The sequence below is a fragment of the Thunnus maccoyii genome, chromosome 9, assembly GCF_910596095.1.
Source record: "Thunnus maccoyii chromosome 9, fThuMac1.1, whole genome shotgun sequence".
Taxonomy (NCBI): domain Eukaryota; kingdom Metazoa; phylum Chordata; class Actinopteri; order Scombriformes; family Scombridae; genus Thunnus; species Thunnus maccoyii.
Window position 1 is genome coordinate 30682934 of NC_056541.1, and position 25011 is coordinate 30707944.

Consider the following 25011-nt stretch of genomic DNA (forward strand, 5'->3'; position numbering starts at 1 on the left):
CCCAACCAACGAAGGCAACGAGTACTAGCCAATCAGAGGCAGAAAAGGGCGGGTCATGACTTCGCCTTCCTAAGAAAATAAATTTGGCTTCCCATCCTGTACATTGCCCCGCCGTGGCGTCACCTGGAAGTAGTTACGCTGGGCGGGATGACCGGAACAACAAAATGGCGAAGTATGAGGAGTTTCGGGTAAGCGAAAAGAACAACACTGATTGTGACTTACTTCTGTCAACGCTACACCATGTAACGATAACTTGTAACGAATAAACTGGTCGTTGCATAACGCCCCGAGTTGATGGGCTAATAGGTTCGTATACTGCCAGGCAGGAATGTGCATTTCTCGAACAGATCGTTTGCAGAGTCGGTAATTAGCTTTAATGCTAACAGTTTATGATTAGCAAGTTGCTTATAAGTCCCTGACTAGCTCTTTGCAAGTAGCTAGATAGCTGAAACCATACTGGTTTGTATTTTTGCCATAACTGCCTGTAGTCACGTTATCATTGTCTAACTACATAAGTGTTTTACGTTGTTACGTATGAGATTGTCTGTTTGTGTACTTCAGGAATAAGAGTTGTGAATGCGATGAGCGGAGGTCCTGGTTGCTCTCTGTTCTTCCAGCAGCTGGAAATCAATGGCTTGTTTCATAAATGGTTTTCCTCCATCAGTCTTTCTAAACACCTGAAGCTAGCTCCTGGGGTTTTCTCTCCACATTGTAAGCTAAATGGATATCTACCACTGTACTGGCTAGTTAGATGTGGTCACCTCATCAGGTGGTGATTTTCGCAGAGTGGATATCTACTTGGCTTCGAGTTATAGACAGAAACCCCCAGGAACACGAATCAGCTTCTCTGATGGAAGACTCCTTCAATGGAAAAGACCCCATAGAGTTTGGCTATGTTCATACTTAAATTAACACTCGAAACACAGGGCTGCAGTGTTGTATCGCTACATGTACTGGCGCACCGCCGCTGCAAAATTATGAGCGCCGCTGCTAAAATTTCAGACGATCATTAATGATTTTCTCTCGCACACTGTGCAACACCATACGTTATTGTTGATTTTTTAGTCATCCTCACTCTCTTCATTCTTCAAAGGACATCTACGTGTTTTTGCAAGAGTAGCGTTGCTCCGTCTAGGAATAAGGCAGTGCGCGTGCGTGTGTATGTGTGTGTGTAAATGTGCGTGTGTAGTTGCGCGAGCGCAGAGGGCGAGCGGCAGAAACATGACGTGAACGCGAGCGGAGCAGAGGAAAAGTTTAGCAGTAAGTTGTAAATCTGGCAGTAAATGTACAGTACAGGCTGTGTGTCAGTTAATAAATGCTGCAGTATGTTTTCCAGTGTCACACAAGTGACGCTCCAAAACAGTCAACCTAGGGGAAACACTGGATTTAATTTGATTATTTTCTGGCTGTGTTCTTTGAGTGCATGACCTCTGTCTTGACATAAATGCGTGGGGTTGTACATTTCTCCGCTTCCAAACAAATAGTGGCTTCCAAGCTGAACTGGACCACTGCAGAGAGTTTGATTTTGATACAAACTCTTAACCCCTAAACATCCACCTTTTCCCCCCGGAATTTACGCCTATTTTGCCTACCAAAATGGAAAAACTTATAACAGAAGAACTGTATGGCCAAAATGCATGTATCATGCATCATTTGAAAGGTAACATCTTCTGGAAATATCCTTTTTTAGCATGTGGCTGAAAACCTAAACTGCATCAGTTCAAATATGGCTCAAAAAAGTTTTTATAGGTTCTTGCTATACTAAATCATATTTAAATGACAATAATGAGGACATGCTTTATGCTAGAACTATGCAAATCTCCACATAACGTCTACATCTTGTCAACTACACGTGTATAAAATTATGGGAGCTAGGGAGTTTTTAGTTTTTGGTGTCACTGGTATGCCAAATTGTGCCATTTGCTTTTACTCACTTGTGTGACACTGGAAAACATACATTTTTATTACTATAAAACCTTTTACCATCATTCACAACACTGCTGGTCATCATTTCTCACACAACACATACATTTAATGGCTGGCTTGAGAGGTCCCCACACATTTCTAGGTGGCCATATTGACTCATCTTTTGTGTATGTGACAAAACACTATAGAATGCTAATACATATGATACAAAAATAACAAACTATGTTGAGCTGAATTCAAAACAAATATTTTTTAAAATTTCAAATGAAGTGCACCATGCCAATACACAAATTGCACAATGCTGAATTATATACAAAAAACTATAAAAAATTAGATATGGGGTACTTATACAGCAAAAATATCTAAAAATGTGTAAGGGAAGGGAGTGACTATAGAAAAAAATGTACAGAGGGTTCCAAAAGTCCCTTCAGTGTGTGCCAGGTGTTAAAACAGTCCTTCCGTGCCACTAAGCACAAGGACACATGACATGACATGCAGCCAACTGGTGTTTTCCGGTGGCAGAGTGTGCAGTTCCTTCTGCCTGCAGTGCCTGTGTTCCATTTAGGCACATCAAATCCCTCTGCAAACTACTGCAGCTTGTGCAAAGCTGCTGGGTTAGGAGGTGCAGTGTATCTCTTGATCGATAGCAGATTCCTTCTTGGTTTGTTGGTGGAGAATGTGGGCATTCACCACAGGAATGTCCACAAAGTGGAAGAAGAAAATCCGGTACCACTTCCTGGTCTTGTGGATGACACTGTAATACCAGTATTTCCGCTATACTTGCACAAGCTTGGTGGCCCCCCGGCCAAAAAAATATTTTTTTTATGCCAAAAAACAAAACCAAATATCCATTAATTCAGAAGTCAGTAGCGTTTGGGAGACTTTGTGCAGCCCTGTTCCGAAACCTGCTGAAACTGTGTTGTTGCCTGGAAAACTCTTGGTAGCGTAGCTCCTTTTTATGTACGTAATAATTAATTAATACATAATATGTGCGTAGCCCCCCCATGTGCTGATTGTAGTCTTTGACTGCGGCTGGAACAAGGACATCAGTCTGCACCCACTTCCCAGCTGTCTTCACTCTCCTTCGGACTGTATCACCATTGAAGGCCTTTTGGATGGTGAAACACATGACGACCTCTTGGATGTCCATCCACTTCACAGAGAGCACTTCACTGTCCCTGATCCACTGTATGGTGCCCCGAGGAGTAACCCTGGTGAAATCGTTGGCCTTGGTTTTAGGGAAACCAACTCTGTTGGAACGAACAGTACCACAAGCCCCAAACGTTTTTTTCAACAGGTCCAAGAAAAATTGAGAACTGGTGTAAAAGTTGTCAACATAAAGATGATAATCTGTGCTGAGACTGTCAAAGTCCATGACGGACATCACCGAGTCATAAGTCAGTCCATTCCCAGAGCCATATGACTTGCCCTCATACACATCGAAGTTTCATGTGCTGATTCCAATTGGAATCAGCCAGTACAAACAGCTTGAACCCCCACTTAGTAGGCTTGGCCAGGATGTACTGTCTGATTGAGATCCTCGCCTTTGATGCCACCATTTGTTTGTCAATTGACATGTGCTGACAAGGTTGGAAATGTGACTTGCATGATTCAACAATTTGGTTGTAGAGGGGCTTTATTTTGCCAAGACGGTCATATTCGGGTGTCCCTCTCTTGGCATCAATCTCCTCATCAGCTTTGAAGTCACTTGCAGAGCATGGCAATGGTGAAGAATTTGTTCCATGACGTGACAGAGGAGGGGAATTGGAGACTGTAGAGTTGAGATCCTTTCCAGAAGTCCACCAGCATAGAGCATGTCACCAAGACCATGTAAATCACCAAAGCAAGGAAGGAGAACATGTCATTGATGGTGATGTTGCACCATGCTACTCTCTTCCTTTCTTGTTTCTTTGCACCATAAGCATTGGTGTTTGCCAACAAAGTCCCAAGCACGGTATCTGTAAAAACAGTCTAAAGAATTGCAGTGGACTGTGAGCAATCCTGGTCCCCTGCTGTAGTCCAGGCTGTCTTACTGGCATTAAGACCAGTGGAGCAGGTTCAACATCCTCTTTATCCACAGTATGGCACTGCTGTTCTGCTGTGTGGGAGGCATGGGAGAGGCTGATGGTCCTGCCTCTACCCTGAGCACCCCTGGCAGCACAGGAACATGAGAGTCCAGCAGTGGGTGTGTTGGAAGCAGCATCCCCTTATCCAGCAAGGGAGATGGTACTGGTGGCTGCAGAAGAGGAGCATTGCCACTTTGGCCAATCGGAACCACTATCTTCAGTAGATGACCTACAAAACACAATGTAATGCACAGTTGTTCGCAAAATATCCCCCATATCCCCAGAATTTATTATTTCAATCAAAAGTGTGATGTAATCTCAATTCAGTAAAAAATCCAGATAAATTTGTTCACAAGCTTGATAAAAAAATTTTTTTCCAGTGAAATAGATGCACAAAATCAACTTTAACTATATTTGATGTCACATATACAGAAAGAGAAACTGAAACTAAGGGAACCAGGTGCACAAAGATATGCCTCAAAGAAAGATGGTGAATTATATCGCACCCTTCAAGTCTTCAGGCCTTAGCAATCAGCAATCGCTAAATTGCTGCTAAATAAGCAGGAAACAAGCAGACACACCCTGGCTGTCATTCAAATTTCATTCATGGCTAGACAAATCACCATTAAAAAGTAAAAGATCATTACTCACTGATTTAAAATGGTGTTGCGGCCTTCAGCAAACATTTCTTTCCTTTTTCCATATTCACTGTAAAAAACTTTGCTTTCCATATATTCTGTAGAACACTTACAGCAAGGAACTTTCGCCCATGCTCTTTAAATGAAAACAACATTCAAGATGTCCAATGTTTAAATAAAATCTTAAAATATATAAAATATTCAGTGCTCAGTTGTTAAATTAAATTGCACTATGAGGCCTGATACCTTCCTCTTTTAAACATGGTAGTGAATGAAACAACAGCCTGTGTCCACATCGTCAAAACTTCATAACTTACAAACATGAACATACGTCTTGTCCTGCAGTTTAGCTTGTTGAACGAGCCACCAAACAAACATTCAGTGGGGAAAAGTGCACCGCTAACGTCACTTAGCAGCTGCATAGCTAATAAGCTGCTCAGCTGCAGCACATTAAACAGCGTGTAAACATACCTGCAGATGTCACTGCGGACCCGTTAAATGCTGGTTTGGTTGTTGCTCTTCAAAATCCCTGTTAGCGACACACTGTCTGTCTATGATTTGTACTTACAGCAGTTTGTTTACTTTGTCATTTTAAATGAGATATTAAATTTTGCAATTTATCCGCGGTTCACATACATGCCGAACCATGTGGGGCGATCCGTATGGATCACGGATCAACTACGATTCGTTGCACCACTAACAGTTATCAATGGACTTCACACAGCAATATTCACAACTTGGATTAATTTTATGAAAAACCCTTTCGAGTTTTTTGATCTGTGGATCCTTACAGACCGAAGGAATGTAAATAATCGAGGAATGGACACATATTCGGACTTAATGACCGCTTCAAAGGTAGGGAATCACCACTTTTTTTTGTCTCTCTTGCTGGTAAATCTGAATGAATTACACTTTGGTGGGGAATCTTACCGATCTAATAATATATAACATGTCCATAATGACAAAAGTTTAAATATTTATATCTTAATGTGTGACGCTAAGACGCTTGAGACTGGCTTAAGCGGGGCGCCGGCAACCTGGTGGGTTTTAAGGGGTTAAAGAACTGAACATTATTGGATGCCTAGACAGTAGGACAATAAGAAATAACCAATCCAAACAAGTCCATGAAAACATTAACAAAGCCTGAATAGACCAAAGCATTGAACAATTAAAAACCGCTGGAAAACTTTGAAAACCGCTTATTACAACAACAATAAAAGTGGATCTGACCCACTAGCTTCCCATATTACGACAGCATGGACAAAGTAATGGGATGATGACCACTGGCAAATGTTGCTGACCATAACGTCAATGTGGGTAAAGTGTGTAATGGGGAGACTTCTGCTTTTAATGTTAATTCAGATGATGTTGAAGCTAGCATTTCTGGTAAGTTAACCCTACAACACAGCCTTGCTAACTAGCGTTAGGTAACATTAGCCAAACTAATACCAGTTGGATAGACTAAGTTACTTGTTCATTATGAGCCACATCAGCAGGTTGCGTTGAAATATTGGGCATAAATTGTTTTTATAGTCTTACAAAGGTCTTGCCACCTACTATGATATTAAGTTGTTTTTTTTTCCCATAACGTTCTTAAGATGATGAGCACTGCAGCATGTAGGGGGCAAACATGATGGCTCTCTACAGAGCACGGAAACGGTGAAGACAGCAGTTCCCAGATCCTTGATTTGATTGTGTAAAGGGTTGCAAAGTGCATGGTTAAATGATGGACATATTGGCTGCTTTTTTCTATTGGTCTGTCTGCTGAAAGACTCTGAAAGGACCTTTTTTTTTGGTTGAAATTCTTTGTTACAGAATGTGAACAATTACACTGTCAAAAGACTAAATGTTGAAACACTACTTTTACAGGAACAAAACCAAAGTCCACATCTAGCTATGGGGGAGCTTTGTGCACTTGGTTGGCTGAGCAGTCCTTCATGGAGGAGATGCAAGCACCCCAGACCAAGCGGATCGAGCAACAGCAGGAAAGAAAACGACAACAGGAAGAGAGGCTTTTTTCAAGGTTTCTTTAGGAAAACTCCTGCTCAAATGAATGTGTCATAGGGCAGCTGTTCCTCCCAGGCAGCTCCAGATAAACAATGGCTAACTCCATTCCAGCATCCTCATCCTCAGCATCCATATCCACATTCCTAGCACCCATATCCTCAGCCCCAACAGCCCCAGCCCGATCACCATGACTCCGACTACACCCTACATGGCCTAGATCAGATTATCAAAACAAAAAAAAAGCTCAAAAGTTGTTTGTCAGTAGTTTGAGTTAACTGTTATAAGGAAAGATTGTTCAGAAATGTCTTAACCTAGGTCATTAGACAGAAAATTAACAGATTGTTTTATGTTGAACAGGCTTGTTTAAGTTCTCCCTAGAGGAAATCAAACTTATGTTTACACAAAAATCTTCAAGGTTTAAAAGGTCCGTATTAAAAGACTGCACTGTTTGTTTGTACCCACTTGAACAAAACTTTTATTAGAAACTGCTTTGCCCAAAGAGTATTTTATTCTGCAGTAGCACTTTTTGTTCCTTATTTAAATGTCTGAAAAATTTTGAATTTCATTAAACATGTGCCTTTATGTTCTGAGTTGTGTTTTCATCTAGATAATGAAGTTAAAGGTCCAATAAATGACATTAAGCCTCACTGGATGTCAGTAAACAACTGTTTGCGATGTAAAGATATTGTGGAGTAATGGTGACTTGAGCAGTGAATGAAGTCACACTCCCTCTATGTGTGTTGTTATTTGAGCTTCTCTGTTCTTTCTTTTGGTAGCCACACAGGCCATGCATGCATGTTAGTGCACGTGAGTCCCTCCGTGTCCTCCATGTCCATTTCCCAGATGGCAGCCGTGTCACAAACTTTCTCAAATTACAGGCAAACAGTACACTAAAATATGTAACAACTTCATGAATGATTGGCGTGTCATCCGAAAGTTTTACTTCCGTTCAAGATCGGAAAATTCCAAAAGTACAACTCTCCCACCAATCTTTGCTGCAGACCTTCATCAGCATGTGTTGTTATTAAACTGTCGTATGATTAATAGCAACACAATAACAGCAACTACTGCACGGAACAGACGATAGATATCCATCTTCAAGGAGCTGATCGAATACATGCCAAAGAGATACTGCTGAATGGGTTGGTGCTGAAAGGTAGCCATTGAGGAAGACAAATGCATGATGTATTCATCACTTTTGTGCATGTCACACAGCTGTTCCGATAAAATGTGATGGTGCATGTGAACACCAGAACTAATTAGATCACATCCTATGTAAACAGTTAACCTGAATGCCTGTCCCTGGTTAGGCTTTTCTACTTAAAATAGTCATAACATGTCACTACCAGAAATACATTAACTAAATAAAGCTCATAATAAATAGTGACATTCTCAATAACAACAGTATTTACATCACATAACAATCAATTTACATGTGTTGCATATGTATACATGTATGTTCCCTAATTCATGGCAATGATGTGTCTATGTGCATAATATTTATCGGTGTATGTGTCCGTGTACATACATGCATAATCTGTATCAGTGCATGTATGTTTATCTGTATGTATCTGTTCGTCTATCTATGTGTACATGCACATGGAGACAGATCACAGATCAGTGATCGCAGGTTTGGTTTTGTTTCAGCCAATGTTTCACCTTTTCATTAAATGTTTTCAGATCAGTTTGTATTTTTATTTCTGTTGGTAGGGCATTCCAAAGATGTATCCCTTTTACTGAAAAAGATGACTGACCGAAAGTAGTTTTGTGCTGTGCCATCCTGCAGTTGCCATTTGCTGATCCCCTTGTGGTTATTCTATTGTTTATTTTTGTTACATATGGACAAAGTATAGCTGGGGCAAGATTATTCAAACATTTAAAAATCAGTTTGATGAAAGAAAACTTGATAAAACTGTCATAACTAAGCAACTTGTACTTTTGCAGAATTATACAGTGGTGCCATTTCATTGGTTTTTGATCCATTATTTTCAGTGCTTGTTTAATCAACAGATTATTTTATCGATGAATCGATGCTTACTAAGCAGACAGGACTCTTGAGCACACGGTGATGAAGAAGTTTTACTGAAATACATTTGCCAAAATGCGTTTTTCACATTTCCATCCTCATCTTTGAAGACTTTCCTTGTAAAGGTGAAAAAGCATTGTTTCTTCCAGTCATTGTAGACTAAACAAATTTTTTTTTACCAATCTTACAGAAATTAAATGATTATCAGTCCTCTCATCTAACTCCTGGTAAGACTGCAGAAAAACATACTTCACTTCCCGGTCGTGTTCTTTTAATGGCCTCTCTGTTTATGGTGATAGTCATTTACTGATTACCTATAAACATTCCATATATGCAGGGTCTGAAATTAACCCTTTAGTCCACCAAAAACTGTGGCAAATTCCACTTGCTGCCCCTGAAACCTCATTGCAGAAAACATCTGCATTAAACACAGACGCAATGTGTCATACCTTTTTTTTCAGACTCTGACACATATAAGCCTTCATGTAGCATTTGCTCCTGCCCCATCAGGTGCAGTCTTTGTGGGCTTGTCAGTACCCAGCCAACTCCAGTGACACCCCCCCCCCCCCCCCCCCCCCCCTTTTTCTTCATTAAACTCTCATTTTTTCATTCAACCACTCTTACTTCACTGCAGGCACATACTGTACTGCATAACTCTGTGTCTTTTTGCTGGTTTAATCCTGGAAAATGTCATTGCACAGTGTCACTTTTGTATGTTTGTAGTCACAAACAGACCAACAAGAGTGGGCTGTAGAAATCCAGGATAGTTAAGTGTCAAATTAATATGATTAATTAGAATTTTTGTTGTGTAAATTTGTAAAATATGCACAAAAAGTTTGTTTTGTGTAAAAAGTAATGTAAATGGCAGCTGCAACATTAGTTGTCTTTAGTTACTGTAACTGTGGACTGCGAACATGAAGTGTAACTTATCACATGGTAAGTTACACTTCATGTTGGCCTGCTGCAGTTTACAGGACTGTGGTGACTCCAGGTGGTGAGCTGTCTCTGGATATCTCATTGTGAATTTAACGGTCACATCTAAAAGAAGGACAGACTGAAAAACACTCTGCACACTGATCTGTTCTCTCAGTTTGTGTTAGTTGATGAGGTATCATTTCTGGTTACAGAGTTAAAGAACTGGGAGTCGACTGAACAGTTTCCAGATTCCAAGTTGTTCGGTTTGTCTCTACTTGCCAGGTAGCTAACGTGAGCTAAAAAATGATTCGAATATTTGGCCTTATCATCCAGCTCAATTGTTTTTTTTTATTGTGTCAAAGCATGTGAACTGACTCTAAAAGTGCAGGGCTGAAACAAGACATTCTCTGATGTTCATTAGCATAAGTCTGCAGGACAGAGCATGAAAACCAGTCACACAGTGATGCACCAGGAGAGATATAAGTTTAAGCTGCCTTATCCCAGGTTGAATCCAAATTCTGGTGATACTTTGGATTCCACACTTCAAAACACAAGCTGTTTGTGAGCTCTGTCCTGTCAAAGTCACACATTTCTTTTACAACCAGCATGCAGAGTTAATTGCTGTGTAGGAAGAAGCCACTTGTGCATTTCTCTTTCAACAACTTTACATTATTGCATATCATTTCCTCATAATCAGAGTTATTAACCAGAAAACACAAAACGACAACTCAGGGTGTTCGTTTCAGACCTTTCTAATTTCATGTAATTTGCTGTTATTTTGTTTGTTTTGCTTGTCACTAACCATAACTATTTGGTATCATGTACTTTGTCATGCTGTCCATGTTTTTAATCTAATGATTCTTGAAATTATTCTCAATATTTTAGATGCATAAAGCCCACATATGTTGAGGAACTGTAAGGAGGAAAGATATGCGCATGAGAACAATCCAGCATGGAGCATATATTGAAAGGTCAGAGGGGTTCTTTCATTTTTTATTATTTTTCTGTGGGATTTCTTATTGGGCAGATGTTGAAGTTGAAGACATTTGTTTGCAAATGTTTGTAAGTCAAAAGTGTGTGTGTGTGTGTGTGTGTATGTGTATATGTGTATATAATATATATATATATGTGTGTGTGTGTTTTTTTTGCTTAAGGATATCCTGAAGAATTGAATGTGTACTTGATCAGTGTTTTAATCTTAGAATTCTGCAGAAACAGCTGTTGCATTTTGTGGGTTTTTTAGGGCTGCACAATAATGCTTAAAATTATAACCACAGTTATTTAGCTCAGTATGGAGATCATGATCATGATTGAACTATATTATTATCAGTTATAAACAGTTTCAATTAATGATATCCACAATGACAGAAAATATCAGAGAGCAAAATCCCTGGACAGCTTTTAATACATTTCTGTGGGTGACAGAGTTTTTAATTCATAACCTGCAGGTTCCACAAATCTATACCATCACAATGTTTGCTTTGAGACTGGTTTTATCGGTGGGAAAACAAAGAATAGCAACAAATTTCCATGGAGACAATAGATCTCCAACTGTGACAGAGTGGTGCAGTGGTTAGTGCTGTTGCCTCATAGGAAGAAGGGCCTGCATTTTAAACTGGCTAGCCAGGGCCTTGCTGGGGTATTTGCTCTGGTTTCCTCCCAAAGTCCATAAACATGTACGTTAGCTGAAGTGGTGGCTCTAAATTGCCAAAAAAAATTGTGTGGACTTGGTAATCCAGGTTTTAGATGGAAGTTAACAAGTTAACATTACAGTGGTGGCAGCTTACTTGAAAATCTGTGGATGATTGTACTTTTTAACTGTTTTTTTTCCAAGAAACATGTCATTGGCATCCTGTTATGTGTCACTGAAATGTCATTAGAATAAAATGTATAATACAGTGGAAACCACTTATAGTGATCAACCGCTTATATGGGTCAAACAGCTTGGAACAGAATCATTCCTAAACAAATGCTGTTTAAATAATTTACTTAAAGTAATCAAGTAGTCTGCTTACAGTCTTCATTTTGGGTCTTTTCATACATGACAACATATGGAAAAAAAATTTAAAACTACAGTAATTCTGTTTTTTCTACTTTACTCCCATGATACATGTTTGATATGTACTTAGCAGCTGCTGCACCATTATTGCCTTGTGGTAACCCATCTGCTTCTGGCTGGTTACCTGAGGTTGGTGCTGTGTGCACATTGAAATCATGACAGGAAAAAAGTCATTTTCTCTCAATGAAAAACGTATTGTCCTCTCACAAAGCTTATGACACACTGCCAAAAACAAGTCAACAAGATGCAGCAGTGAAACTGCAGTGAGATTCAGCAGCGAAACAACAAGCATTTTTAACACCTGTACTATATTTTGAAACAGTCAATAAATTCAGTAAATAGTGAAGCTGACTATTTCATTACCTTATATTCGTGTAATGAATGTACAAATGTCAATTAGATGGTAATCTGCATGACAAAGAAAAAGCAAAAAAAGCAAAAAGTTATAATCATCCTCTTATAGTGATCAATTTGACCCAGAGAGACGTGATCACTATAAGTGGTTTCCACTGTACAAAAAACCTACACTCTTCATTGAAATACACACTTTTTATAAAGGGCTAAATCCCACCCCACCCCCACCCCCCACCAGTGCTTGGCGTGTACTTCATGTCTCGGTGTATCTATTTCTTCCATTGTATTCCAGAGCACGGTGTCAAGTTTGAGATTGTCTGAGCTTCAAGTGTTACTGGGCTTTTCTGGGCACAACAAAAGTGGTCAAAAACATGAGCTTCTCCTGAGAGCTGCTGAAGACGGGCTGCAGTCCAGCAAATCAAATCACCAGCATTACTCCAGGATCATAGACACCTCTATCTCTGATTTAGCCACCATAAAGTCACTGTTGCTCTCTGCTGAGAGAGAGGTAACTGTAGTGAACACTGACCTCTCTTTTAGCAGGAGTCAGTCCTGTAACACACACTTCATTCTATTGACTGGTGAGGCAGCCGAGTGGAACGACACCAAAACCAGCATGAATCTCCAGCAGCCAGCCCCCCTAATCCCCCCTGTCCACCCTGATGTGCAGATGAAGCCTCTGCCCTTCTATGATGTGCTGGATGTCCTAATCAAGCCTTCAAGCCTAGGTCTGTGATGTTTTTTTTTTGTTCTGGTTTAAATCTGAGCCATGTAACTCTAGGTTTTGTCATGATTACTTGGGTATTGTATGAAATTTCATGGTACTGCTGCAATTACAATACCTGATAAAACAGAGACTAAAAATCTGACCAAGCATTCAGTGCCAGCTTTCAGTAGTTGAAAATTTAACTTGTCTTTTTAACACCACTCCTTTCCTGATGACTGGAAATGTGCCATTCTCACGCTTATTTTTTAAATCTGGAGACTGCCTTGAAGCCAGTAACTACAGACCAATAAGTATACTGCCAGTGCTCAAAAGTTGCTGAGAAAGTTGTCATTGAGCAACTGACAACATTTCTTAATACAAGCAGTTTTGGTCTACATTGTATGCAATTTGGCTTTAGAGCAAATCACTCCAACGAAACTGCTACCTTGCACTTAATAGAGCAAATTAAATCAAGACTTGATAAAGGAGGAGTAGTTAGGGACTGAGCCCAAAAGGCAGAGGACTACTGTAAAACAGCCACAGCCCGTAGGAATGTCATAGAGAGATCAAACCAATTATTCGTCTCACACCTGACACCACACTGACACCCCTGACCTAAATCCAATAGGAAGTCCGCAATTAGCCTTTCAAAATAAGACTTTGCCCCAATTTTGGCCCCCAAACAAACGCTATCTCCTCTGAGGGCATTAATGTCATCGGCTTCAATTTTTAATAGATGACTTATGACACTATGCTGAAAAAAAAGTTGTTAAAAACTTTGTAATAACTCGAACGATTTGGATTTTATAAAAGTTGCAGTGCCACATCACACCTTACAATGTAAAACAATGGGGAGGCAATCTATGGGCATGAACTTTGTGTCAAACAGAGGCTTCTGATGTCTAAACTATAAGTCTGACCACTTTCAAATCTGTATCAATGGATTTGCCACGAAATTTCCCACTAAAAAATATGATTTTTAATGTAAGATTTGGCCAAAGTCGTGGGATTTATGAGTACATTTCACAAGAAGTGTTCTCTAAAATCCTCCTCTTCAACTGCTCCTGGTGATGTCACTCCCTCAGTGCTGTGAAACATTTCGCAATGTTTGGAGCAAGAAAAGACTTTAAAACTCAGACTCTAATATCTCAAAAACAGTAAAAGATAGAAAAAACATGTAAATTCATGATTTGTAGGTCAAAGTCTCATGACTCATTTAAAGTTCAAATGAAATCTGTATCTAAATCTACGTGGAAGCAGTAAATGTTCAAAAAGGTGTGGGTTCGCTCACATTCTCCATTCAAATGTATGAGTATTATCATTACTTATTGTCTCTACACACTTGACAGTACACATTTCAATCAAACTTTCACCAGGTCATGTGGGTTAAAAGTCTTTACTTTTCTAAAAATAGACTTGATGAAAATTAAGAAATTAATTTGTTTTACACACAAACTCATCAAAAATGATGAATGACTCAGCAAAATGATCCCGACGGGCCAGAGTGCAAGGTCCCGACCAACGCTGCTTGCAGCTTTAATTGGTGCTGTATTTTTAGATCTTCATAAAGCATTTGACATAGTCAATTGTGATGTTTTAATAAATAAATAAAATAAATTTAACTGCTCATCTAGAGCACTAGCATGGATTTCTTTATATTTATCTAATAGGATACAATGTGTTAAAGTGTGTGATGCACTGTCCAACAACATGAAGTGCACAATGGGCGTTCCACAAAGGTACAAAGCAGCGGTGCGCACAGCTCCAAAGAGAGTATTGGGTGCACGGTTGGGGTGAAGATGAAACAAACAAAACAAAACACTGGCACTCACTAATCCATCTTATGTTTTTTCTTCATCATCAGCATCACGCTGATGATGGCTTCACGCTGAAAAGCATCTGTTTCTGTCATTTCTGTCCACAATAAAAAAAATTTAAAAAAAAACACAAGATGGATCAGTGAGTGCTGGTGTTTTGTTTTGTTTGTTCCACAAGGGTCAGTGTTAGGTCCCCTGTTATTTAGCCTACATATTAATGAACTCCCTCAACTGCAGATGTATGCAGATGACACTGATGTGTACACACATTCAAAAACAGCTGAGTTAGCAGCTGCTAAGCTAACAATTGCATTGGAAAGCATCACACATTGGCTTCATCAATCATGTCTGAGTCTAAATGTAAACAAGACTATGTTGTTTTTCTCTAAAACCGTTGTACAACCTCCGAACACTGATATTCTCATCAAAGGTGAAAGGACTGACATAGTCACTGATTTCAAATATCTTGGTGTGACACTGGATCCAAATCTGAACTTTAAGAAACATGTTAAACAGTTGAAACCATAAAGCACAACTTAGCAAAATTTAGACATATTAGACTCTGTCTCTCTTTGGATGCAGCCAAGATATTTATACATGCTATGATTCTTTCCCATATGTCTTATTGCATCACATGTTGGGGGCAGGCTGGAGTAACAGCCATAATACCTCTTGAGTCCTAATACAAACTCTAAAAACTCTAGACAAAAAGCCAATGGATTTCCATCACTGTAGGATACTGGAGAAATACAGTTTACTGAGCTTTGAGAATTTTATCTCATGGTCTTCTCATGAACGCAAATAATCCTGCTTTTAATTTGACAAACTCACATTATTAATTTCTAGTTGACATTGTAGGTGTATGTGATATGTTAATGTGTGTAGCTTTGTGTTTTGTATTATGTGTCCTGTATGTTTTTTGCTTTGTACTGTTTGTTATTGTGCTTTTATATGTTTTAATTGTGACCTGCCGAAGGGACTGCAGATGAAAATGAGCTATAAGCTAACTCTGGTGCAGTACATCAAATGGTAACATTTATGTTTAACACTGTACATGGTCTCAATGAATAAATAACTTCATCCCAGGTGGAAGTCAGTGTTTACTCTACCTATAAGACTTAGGCATATTCAGTTAAAACAACCAAATATCTAATTGAAAAATTGCCAAATGTCAGGAAGAGGAAAACATTGAATGTTTTAAAAAGAAGCCTGTTAAGTATGTATGGTTGTTAAAAATGTAAAAAATAATATAACCGTAGAATTGTATAAACAGTTCCTAAAAAGATTAAAAAAAGAAATTGCAAACCACTGATCTATTCTATGTGTTGCCTTATACTGAGAAGTGTTTCTAATATTTGATCTACCCTCATAAATAAAAAAAAGGGGTGGACAAAATATTAGAAACACCTCAGCATAATTCTGGACAATTCAGCTGCACTACAATCTACAGTTGTCTGAAGCACTTTGTAACTTACTGTCATCCTTTGTGTTTTCAGGAGCAAGCACCGCGCAGAGATACCACCAAGAAAAATATTTTATCTTTGCCTTGACACCCCAGCAAGTTAGAGAAGTATGCATATCCAGGTAGGACTATTCATAGCTCACTTATTCCATGTTTACTGAGAAAAACACACCTGTGTCTGTGATGGAAAAGATAAAGTATGTTTCACTTTGTCTGTTTACAGGGACTTTCTACCAGGTGGCAGAAGAGACTATATGGTTCAAATTCAACTGAGGTGAGAAATTTCATTTTCTGACTAATTCATAGATCCTCAGCAGCTTAGAATCTGAACAGAACCATTTTGAACAAACATCTGATTTTCTGAGTATGAAGTCAGCAGAATGTTATGAATCAAAACTTCTGAAATCATTAAATCATTTTATTGTTTTCTTGATGACTCCTCATCATACGTCATGAATGTGGCAACATCTTTTGCCATCACCACATAGTAGTCCAAATGCATCATTGTTGTTTTGCTGAACTTGTGTCACTACGGAGTAATGTACAGTTCAGTATCACACATGTATCAGTGAAAAAGTCCATTTCATTGGCTGGCTCTTAAATTTTTCTTTGTGTTGTCAGGTTTTGCTTGTCAGAGACAAGTTGCCCTCAAGAAGACAATTACCCAAACAGTCTCTGTATAAAGGTCAATGGGAAACTTTTTCCTTTACCAGTAAGTGTTTGTTTTACTCCAGAAAAGTTCCAATAAAAATGCAACTACTGCAAAAGCATTTTCTTTCTGTAGGGTTATGCACCACCCCCCAAAAATGGTGTGGAACAGAAGAGACCAGGAAGACCTCTAAACATTACCTCACTGGTCCGACTCTCCTCTGCAGTGCCCAATCAGATTTCAGTGACATGGGCGCCTGAAATTGGAAAGGTAAGAACAGGAACATCATTGGAACTCTTTTCAACTTGTTCCTTGTTTTTCCTCACTAGTGTGCCTGAGTTGGTCATCTTGATGGGAGACAGTAATAGTGACTTGATCGTGATGTTTTGCAGACCTACTCCATGTCTGTGTACCTGGTGAGGCAGCTGACATCACCGCTGCTCCTGCAGAGGCTGAGGATGAAGGGCATCAGAAACCCAGACCACTCCAGAGCTCTAAGTAACTATACAACACACTGTAATGACAACACTTCTTACTGGAAGTCACACAGCAGCAGTTTTACTTTGAGATAGTCACACTTAGAGGTCTTCACAAATACAAAATATTTACCTGACCTGAAAAGCATCCATCTGTATGTTCACATGCACCGTAATCAGGTTACTCAGAAAAATCTGATTACCCAGGTAATCATATAATTTACATACACTGTAGCAATGTGGTTACTGAAAATCTGCATACATATGCAGCAGGTAATCAGATTTCTCCCCTACACTAGCCTTATTTTGAAAGCAACACTAACTTATTTTAACTGGAGTGTAGTGTGTCACTGTAGTGATGTACAGTGCTGCTTGAAAGTATGTGAACCTTTTGAGCATCTTGGAGTTTTCGGTTGTTTTACCACTATTTCTTAATTTAATCAGAACCAGTATTTTTTTATATGAAATAACAGGTGTATGTTTATTAATTCCATATACTTTTTTTGAAGAAACCAATTGTGTAGTGAAAAGACTAAATTAAAAATACGTGTTTGTAAACTTTTGTAGGTGCAAAAATTAGTGAACCCTGAGCTTTATTGCGTAAAACGAGCAGGTAAATACAATCAGGTAGGACAATATTGGTGGCTAAATTGGAGGCAGATCATCTACAGATTACTGAAAATGACTGCAACTCTGCCTAGAAGTGGATGACCTTCTCAAATATCCAGAAGAGACGCAAGAAAAATGATAACTCAGGTAAAAGCCAACCCAAACATAACATCTAGGGATATGCAGACTTCTCTTGCTGCATCTGGGACACATGTGCATGCTTCCACATTAAGAAGAAAACTCAATTAACATGGCTTGCATGGGAGGGTTGCCAGGAATAAGCCTCTGCTTTCAAAAAAGAACAAACCTGCCCATCTCAACTTTGCCAGAGAGCACCTGGAGGAACCTGAAGCTTTCTGGAAGTCCATTCTGTGGACAGATGAGTCCAAAATTGAACCGTTTGGTCATAAATGGACTGTACTTGTATAGCGCCTTTCTAGTCTTCCGACCACTCAAAGCGCTTTTTACACTACGAATCACATTCACCCATTCACACACATTCATACACTGAATGGGTACAGGGGCTACCATGCAAGGTCCCAACCTACCCATCAGAGGAAGCTAACCATTCACACACATTCATACACTGATGGCACAGCCATCAGGAGCAATTTGGGATTAAGTGTCTTGCCCAAGGACACATTGGCATGTGGACTGGAGGAGCCGGGAATCGAACCGCTGATCTTCCAATTAGTGGACGACCCGCTCTACCTCCTGAGCCGCAGCCGCCAACTAACTAAAACCGCCATGTTTGGCGAAAAGTCAACACTGCATACCACCAAAAGAACGTTCTCCCAATAGTGAAGCATGGTGGTGGGAACGTTAAGATATGGGCCTTATTTTCATCCTCGGGACCAGGACAACTCCCCATAGTCCAGAGAATCATGAATTCTGAGGAATACTGTAAAATCCTGGAACATAACCTCAAGCCATCAGTTGTGAAGGCAAAGCTTGGCCGAAAATGGATCATGCAACATGATAATCATCCAAAGAATTCCAGCAAAACAACCAAGGAATGGCCCATTCAAAGTTCAGACCTGAATCCAATAGAAATGCTGTGGTGGGACCTGAAGCGGGCAGTTCATGTCAGACATCCATCCAACCTCACTCAACTGGCTGTGTGCTGCAAGGAGTAATGTGGAAATATCCCCCAAAGCAGATATGAGAGACTGATTAGTCGTTACAGAAACCACTTGGTTGAGGTTATTGCTGAGAAAGGAGGTACAATACCCTATTAACTGAAGATGTTCACATATTTTTGCACCCATGAAATCCGAGTTTTTGTTAAATCAGCCACTTTTGTTAAATAAACAATGGAAATTTATAATTTTATTTTGAGTCCATTATTTGGAATGTCAGTATTATGAATTGGGTTTTTCCAAAAATATTGAGTAGATCTAGGGTTCACAAACTTTTGAGCAGTACTGTACTGTAGTATGCTGCTTCCAGCTGGGAAAGCCAGGTTTCTGTAATGCTCTACCCCAATTAGAGAGACAGGGTTTATTGTATGCATGACATTTAAGAAATCAGATTACTACACACAGCTGTCCTGCTTACTTCAGAGCATGTAAATGCACTGACTCCCTGCCAAATTTCCCATTGATTAGAATCCTGAAACTACAGTCATCAAAGTGGGCATGGTTATTATTTATTAGGAGTTAAGTTATCCTTGGTGAGTAAGGCTGTACTTCCAGAACCCGTTTACATTTCATATCCACTGCTAATGTTCTAAAGGATTTAGGTCTCATAGATACATATAGATCAATCAACAGAGATTATTAATTTTACTCACATATTCATAAGAGATATTAGATTTATTTGTCATTAATACCACACTGAGACATAAGTGCCCCAGTGTACATATTTAGCTACTACCCTATCAGACCACTACCCCTTAAAATTACAATGACGCCATGACATGACTAACCCTCAAGAGATTCAGACCTTATCTACTGAATAAATCTGAATTTAATCAGTTTATACAAAAATCAATAACATTTTTTTAGAGAATAATATTAAGTCTGCCTCATCCTCTGCTGTATGGGAATCACTGCTTGCTTATTTTAGAAGATAGTTTTTCATTCTGGGTAAGATGTGATGAAGAGCAGAGAAAGAACCTTAACAAACTAAGGAAGATATCACACTCTTGAAAAACAACAAGCATAGAATCAAGATGTGTAACTGTGATCATGACTCAGCACACCACAGCTAAACCATGCTAAAATGAGCCAGTGAAAGGTCCAGTGAAAAGGCTCAAGGGTGACCCTGACACCCATGTCAGGTCTGGCTGCTGCTGTCTGTGCCCTGTTGGCTGGGTCGAGCTGGAAGAGTAATATTTCTCTTTAAAATTTGGTTTTGGTGTGATGGCTCATAACCTTTTATGTAATTCATCTTTTCTTTTCTCTGTACTCTCTGCCCTGCCGTCTGTGTTCCAGTTAAAGAGAAGCTGACAGCAGATCCAGACAGTGAGATTGCTACAACAAGCCTTCGAGTCTCACTCATGTGCCCGGTAAATGAAGCACCTGTGTAGAATGTTGATTATAGCAACTTTCAAATGATTGTGATGCTGCAAATTATTGTTTTAAGAGCAATTAGACAGTTTGTAGTCTTATGTGTTGTGTCTGTGGATCAGGTGCTGGTAGTGGATAGGGTCAGGGTGCTTTACTGTCTGCCACAGTTTCTTTTTTGACATTGCTACTGGGGGTCACCAAAGTCTGAGAATTTCAAATACATGTACCTACATATTTAAGAGGCACCAACACTGGAGAGCACTGACCATTCTTTTGTCCAAAATGAATAACTGCATGAAAATGAATAACTGCATGCTCAGTCCAAACATCATGGTTATCACATCATTATTATGTCCATTACATCAATAATTTCCATCACTGAAATACATCAACACAGTTTTATTATGGAATTGAGTGAATTTAATTTTGTTCTTGTGCAAGAAACCACATATATTCTTTATTCATTTATTTTGAATTCCAGCTGGGTAAGATGCGACTGACAGTGCCATGCCGGGCGGTGACCTGCTGTCACCTGCAGTGTTTTGATGCTGCCCTTTACCTGCAGATGAATGAAAAGAAACCTACCTGGATCTGTCCTGTGTGTGACAAGAAGGCTGCATATGAGAGTCTCATCATTGATGGGTCAGTTCACTTCATTAGGCCATGTCACAAAAATAACTTCTACAGTGGTTTAAGTCTGCTTGTGCGCTCAGTCATGAAGAGGAGTTAGTTAATAGTTTATGTAAACCGGCCATTAAAGCATTTTTTTCCTCTTGTTCAGTTTATTTTTGGAGATCCTGAACGACTGCTCAGATGTGGATGAAATCAAGTTCCAGGAAGATGGAACTTGGTGTCCAATGAGACCAAAGAAAGAGTCTGTTAAGGTCCCCTCTCAGCCAATTCCAAAAATTGAGAGTGAGTGCATCTTCTTGATACCTGGGCAAGGTTTGAATCGATCTACTAACAAGTGTTGTCTGTATATGAGCCTAAAATATGAAAAACTATTAAAAACACATCAGTGAGCCCCACTGTTGCACTGGGTGACATGTTCCTTCATTACCATTAACACTGCAGTTTATTCTGATTCAATCCCACACACCTGCTGCCAGAAATGCTCACTAGATTAAATTCAGATTGACCAAATATTGACTAATCTGCCACTGAAAATAGTCCCCAAATGCACTATTTTCTTCTGTTCGTTAGAAACTACAGTGACCAGAAAGGACTGAGCCTTTTTAAAAAAAATGAAACTATATTTTTGAGCTGTTTTTAAAGATTCACATCTTCAGTAGGAAACAATGGGTTTATGGCTTAGAGCAGAGTAGGAAAGTCAGAAAGTATTGTGAGATAGACAATGTGTTAATTGTTGGTTTTGGTCTTTCCATGGGATTTAATGACAATGAAAAATCTAGAATAACACCAGACTTGTACTTTAACCTTTGTCTTTTAGCCTCAGCTCCTTTGCGCCAGTCTTCAGTGGTTCCACATTCTACTGAGCCTAGCTCCACCAAGAAGGCTGATGTCATTGATCTGACCCTTGAAAGCTCGTCCTCTGATGACGATGATGAGGAGGACACAGACCCTCCACTGAAGAAGCGTTGTGTTTACATTTCCAAGAATGAGGAGATGCATGCGAAGGGGTGAGTGTTAAACCATAGACAAGGCTGCATGTGCCAACCTTGTTCATGAATTTTAAAAAAACACCATCAATTTAAATCTCATTTTGCATTTATTAGTCACATTAGTCAACAGTATCTACAATACCTGTCAGTGCCCTGTATACCTATAGCCATCCACTGACATGTATTGACATCAATGGACAGCAGAATTGTTTTCAGTGTAAAATGTTTGCTGTGTTCCCTCAGAGTGTTGACCTACCAGCCTTCCACTGTGCGCATGCCAAACGTCCAGGGCCTGGACCCATCATATCTGACCTCTACGCTTGCTGACTATGCAGTCCCCTTCCACCCATCTACTCTGGCTACCATCCCCACAGACATGCAGAGTGAGTCGGCTGGATAGAATGGCTGTTAGCACTATCACAGCTCTGTGGGACTGTAAATAATCAGATGTTTCTATCTCTTACTTTCAGGTCTGGATTTGTTTTCCTTAATTCAAGCAGATCCTCAGGTATGTTTGTTACAGTCCTCTTCAGTGTAAAGCTGCTCTATGTATTTCTAGATCATCTTATCAGTCTTAGTCAAGAATTAAAGCATTAACAGAGAATAGCCTCCCAGTGCTACTTAGATGCTGTAGACTCCTCCTTTCTGCCCAAACTGTATTCTAGAGCGTGTGGATATTGGTAGGACAGGGCTGGCAACTGCAAATTAAAGAGGGAAATTTATACTATGTGCTGAACAGCAGGGATCATGTACTTTGTCCAGGCAAACCTTGACTCACTGACTTTTTTTGTGCATTTGTCCTTTTGATATCCATAGCATCACAAAATGGCCAGGGCAAGAACAGCCAGGTTTCCCTGTTGACTTTGTCAAAAACTGTATTTTAACTTCCAGAAGTAGGCTGAAACCTCCACTTAGGAGGAGGGGAACAAACAAAAATGTCTAGAAGTGTCACACTTACTGGAAGTTCAGTGTGGTCAATCATGTGGATCCTGACTGCCCAGAAGCAGTGCACTGAGGTAGATATTAGCCCCTTTCAGACATGCAGCCCTCAACATTAATCAGATGGCAAATTAACAAGTCCGTCTCATGTCTGAATGAGCACATGAGTCACTTTTAAGTAAAAGTCATGAACTCGGACATATAACATATCAGCATCACTTTTAACTGAATGCCGTCAGATTAAAGTAAAGACCACAGCAGCACAAGGCATGCAGAGAGAGAAATGTGCATCTTGTTGCTCCCTCTAATATCACTGTAATAAATATGTTTTCTCTATTTTCATCTCTTCTGCATAGACAAAATCAAATTCATTTAACATGAACTGCTGTGAAAAATTCAAATTTAAGTTGTTGAGATTCTTCTTATATCAGCGGAGTCTTTACAAAGTATTTCCCACTTACAGTGCGACCAGGACAAAAGAGGTTAAAAACCTCATGAAACCACTATAATAATGTAACCAGCACTCTCTCTATACTTAACATTCATTTCATACATTTTAATTCATGCCAACCTAACGGATGAATAAATGAAGATCCAAATGCTTTACATAGAGCATGTGATTATAGGACTTAAACCAGAGGCCCGACTTAAAGTCCCGCCATTCAAGTCTTATGCATGTCAGACTTTACAAAACAGGCAGCAGAATTCACTGTTGTTTTACTGGTTTCACTGTGAGGAGTGATAGAGAGCGATAGTCATTAAGATTTCAATGGCAAAATAAGTTTTAAAACAAACAAAACAGTTTTTGAAATGAATTCATACATACTAGAGGGTTCTGACTTTTCAGTGGACTTCACTAATGTCGAACCTGTTCTCATTGTTCTTCCTGCTCAGCATTACCGGCCTCAGATGTTCCTGGACAACCTGACGAGCAGCATGCAGAATGCAGCTTCTGCCAGCACCAGCTCAGCCCTGGTCTCCTCCTCCAGCAGCCACTATGATGACAGCAGCCATGCAACTAGCTCCATCCACGAGACCCGGGTAATCACAGGGGGAGGAGGGGGCGCTGGAGGAGGAACTGACAGCAGCATATCAGATATTATTTCACTAGACTGAGCCACATCTCTCACTGGACCTATTCAGGCCTGTTCTGTGGCCTTTCTGTCTGAACTGCATAAACCTGACCTGTTGAAATTTACACAGAAGCACCTAAATTGGTATACGTGTGCACTTTGGTGGCCTAACATTTTGCACAATGTTAAAATCGGTATTATTTGACCATGGATGCATTTTTCTTTTTGCCCTTTTAGAAAATGGGTTCTTTATCCTATCTGCTATGATAGGATCACAAATGGTTCGATGGCCAAGGACAACATTAACTGAGGACAATTTCCCTAATGTTTGTCATAGTGAATTGCCAGTTCTCTTGAATGAACACTCCAACGTTTGGGGAAATATTCTTGCCTGCCGTCATACTGTAAATCACATTAGAAGATCAAAACAAAAAGGGGTGATTTCAGACAGCCTAAATCATTGTACTAGATGAAATGAAATTGATTTATCATTTTATCTGACTCATGGATAAAAGGGCAAACAAACACAATTTCCAAAATGTTTAAGTGTTCCTTTATTTTTTTTTAAATCACAAGAGGGCAGAAAGACCCCCAGACAAACTTCATGAAACATATCATTTCAATATGATAAGATTTTATGCTAATTTGTTAACAAAAAGTTGCCTACTGAGCAACATGGGAATCCCGTTTGAGTCTTCATTCTGGCCACCTGTTTGTTGGTGATGTTGTTTTAGCCTTGGTGTAGTCCAATATCCCCCAGTGTTTTAGCTTTGGTTTAGTCCAATATTCATGGGTGTAGCTCCAATGGAGGAAATATTTAGGACATTGAAGTCATCATACAGTGCATTCAGAAAGTATTCACATCCCTTCACTTTTTTCACATTGATATGTTGCAGCCTCATGTTAAAATTAACTTTTCCCTCATCAATTTACACTTAATACCCCAAGGTATTGGGGTAAGGTTAACCTTTGGCCCAGTCTGAGGTCCTGAGTGCTCTGGACCAGGTTTTCATTGAGGATATCTCTGTACTTTGCTCCGTTCAGCTTTCCCTCAACCCTGACCCTGCTGCTGAAAAACACCCCCACTGCAAGATGCTGCCACCACCATGCTTCACCGTTGGGATTGTATTGGGCAGGTGATGAGTCGTGCCTGCTTT

The 25011-nt window shown here is 39.6% G+C and overlaps 1 protein-coding gene across 3 annotated transcripts; it reads left to right on the forward strand.

Moving 5' to 3' along the window:
• Positions 1-24997, forward strand: pias2 (protein inhibitor of activated STAT, 2). 3 transcript variants are annotated; one of them, XM_042420596.1, is made up of 17 exons: positions 1-188; positions 9791-9860; positions 10464-10549; positions 12532-12719; positions 16011-16098; positions 16200-16250; positions 16598-16688; positions 16761-16895; positions 17018-17123; positions 20146-20219; positions 20702-20862; positions 21002-21135; positions 21671-21860; positions 22086-22225; positions 22313-22350; positions 23676-23822; positions 24899-24997. In XM_042420596.1, the coding sequence occupies exons 3-17, from the start codon at positions 10509-10511 to the stop codon at positions 24992-24994; spliced, it is 1680 nt and encodes a 559-aa protein (XP_042276530.1). In that variant the 5' UTR covers positions 1-188; positions 9791-9860; positions 10464-10508; the 3' UTR covers positions 24995-24997. The 3 variants fall into 3 exon arrangements, with proteins under 3 accessions (XP_042276530.1, XP_042276529.1, XP_042276531.1); XM_042420595.1 differs by lacking the exon at positions 9791-9860; XM_042420597.1 differs by lacking the exon at positions 1-188 and having other exon boundaries at positions 12535-12719.
• The last annotated feature ends 14 nt before the right edge of the window (positions 24998-25011 follow it).

Coding starts and splice junctions, on each gene's coding strand:
- pias2 (XM_042420596.1), top strand. CDS start 10,509: ATGCGCATGAGAACAATCCAGCATGGAGCATATATTGAAAG. Junction 20,863..21,001: donor GAGAGTCTCATCATTGATGG/GTCAGTTCACTT, acceptor CCTCTTGTTCAG/TTTATTTTTGGAGATCCTGA. Junction 21,861..22,085: donor GAGGAGATGCATGCGAAGGG/GTGAGTGTTAAA, acceptor GTGTTCCCTCAG/AGTGTTGACCTACCAGCCTT.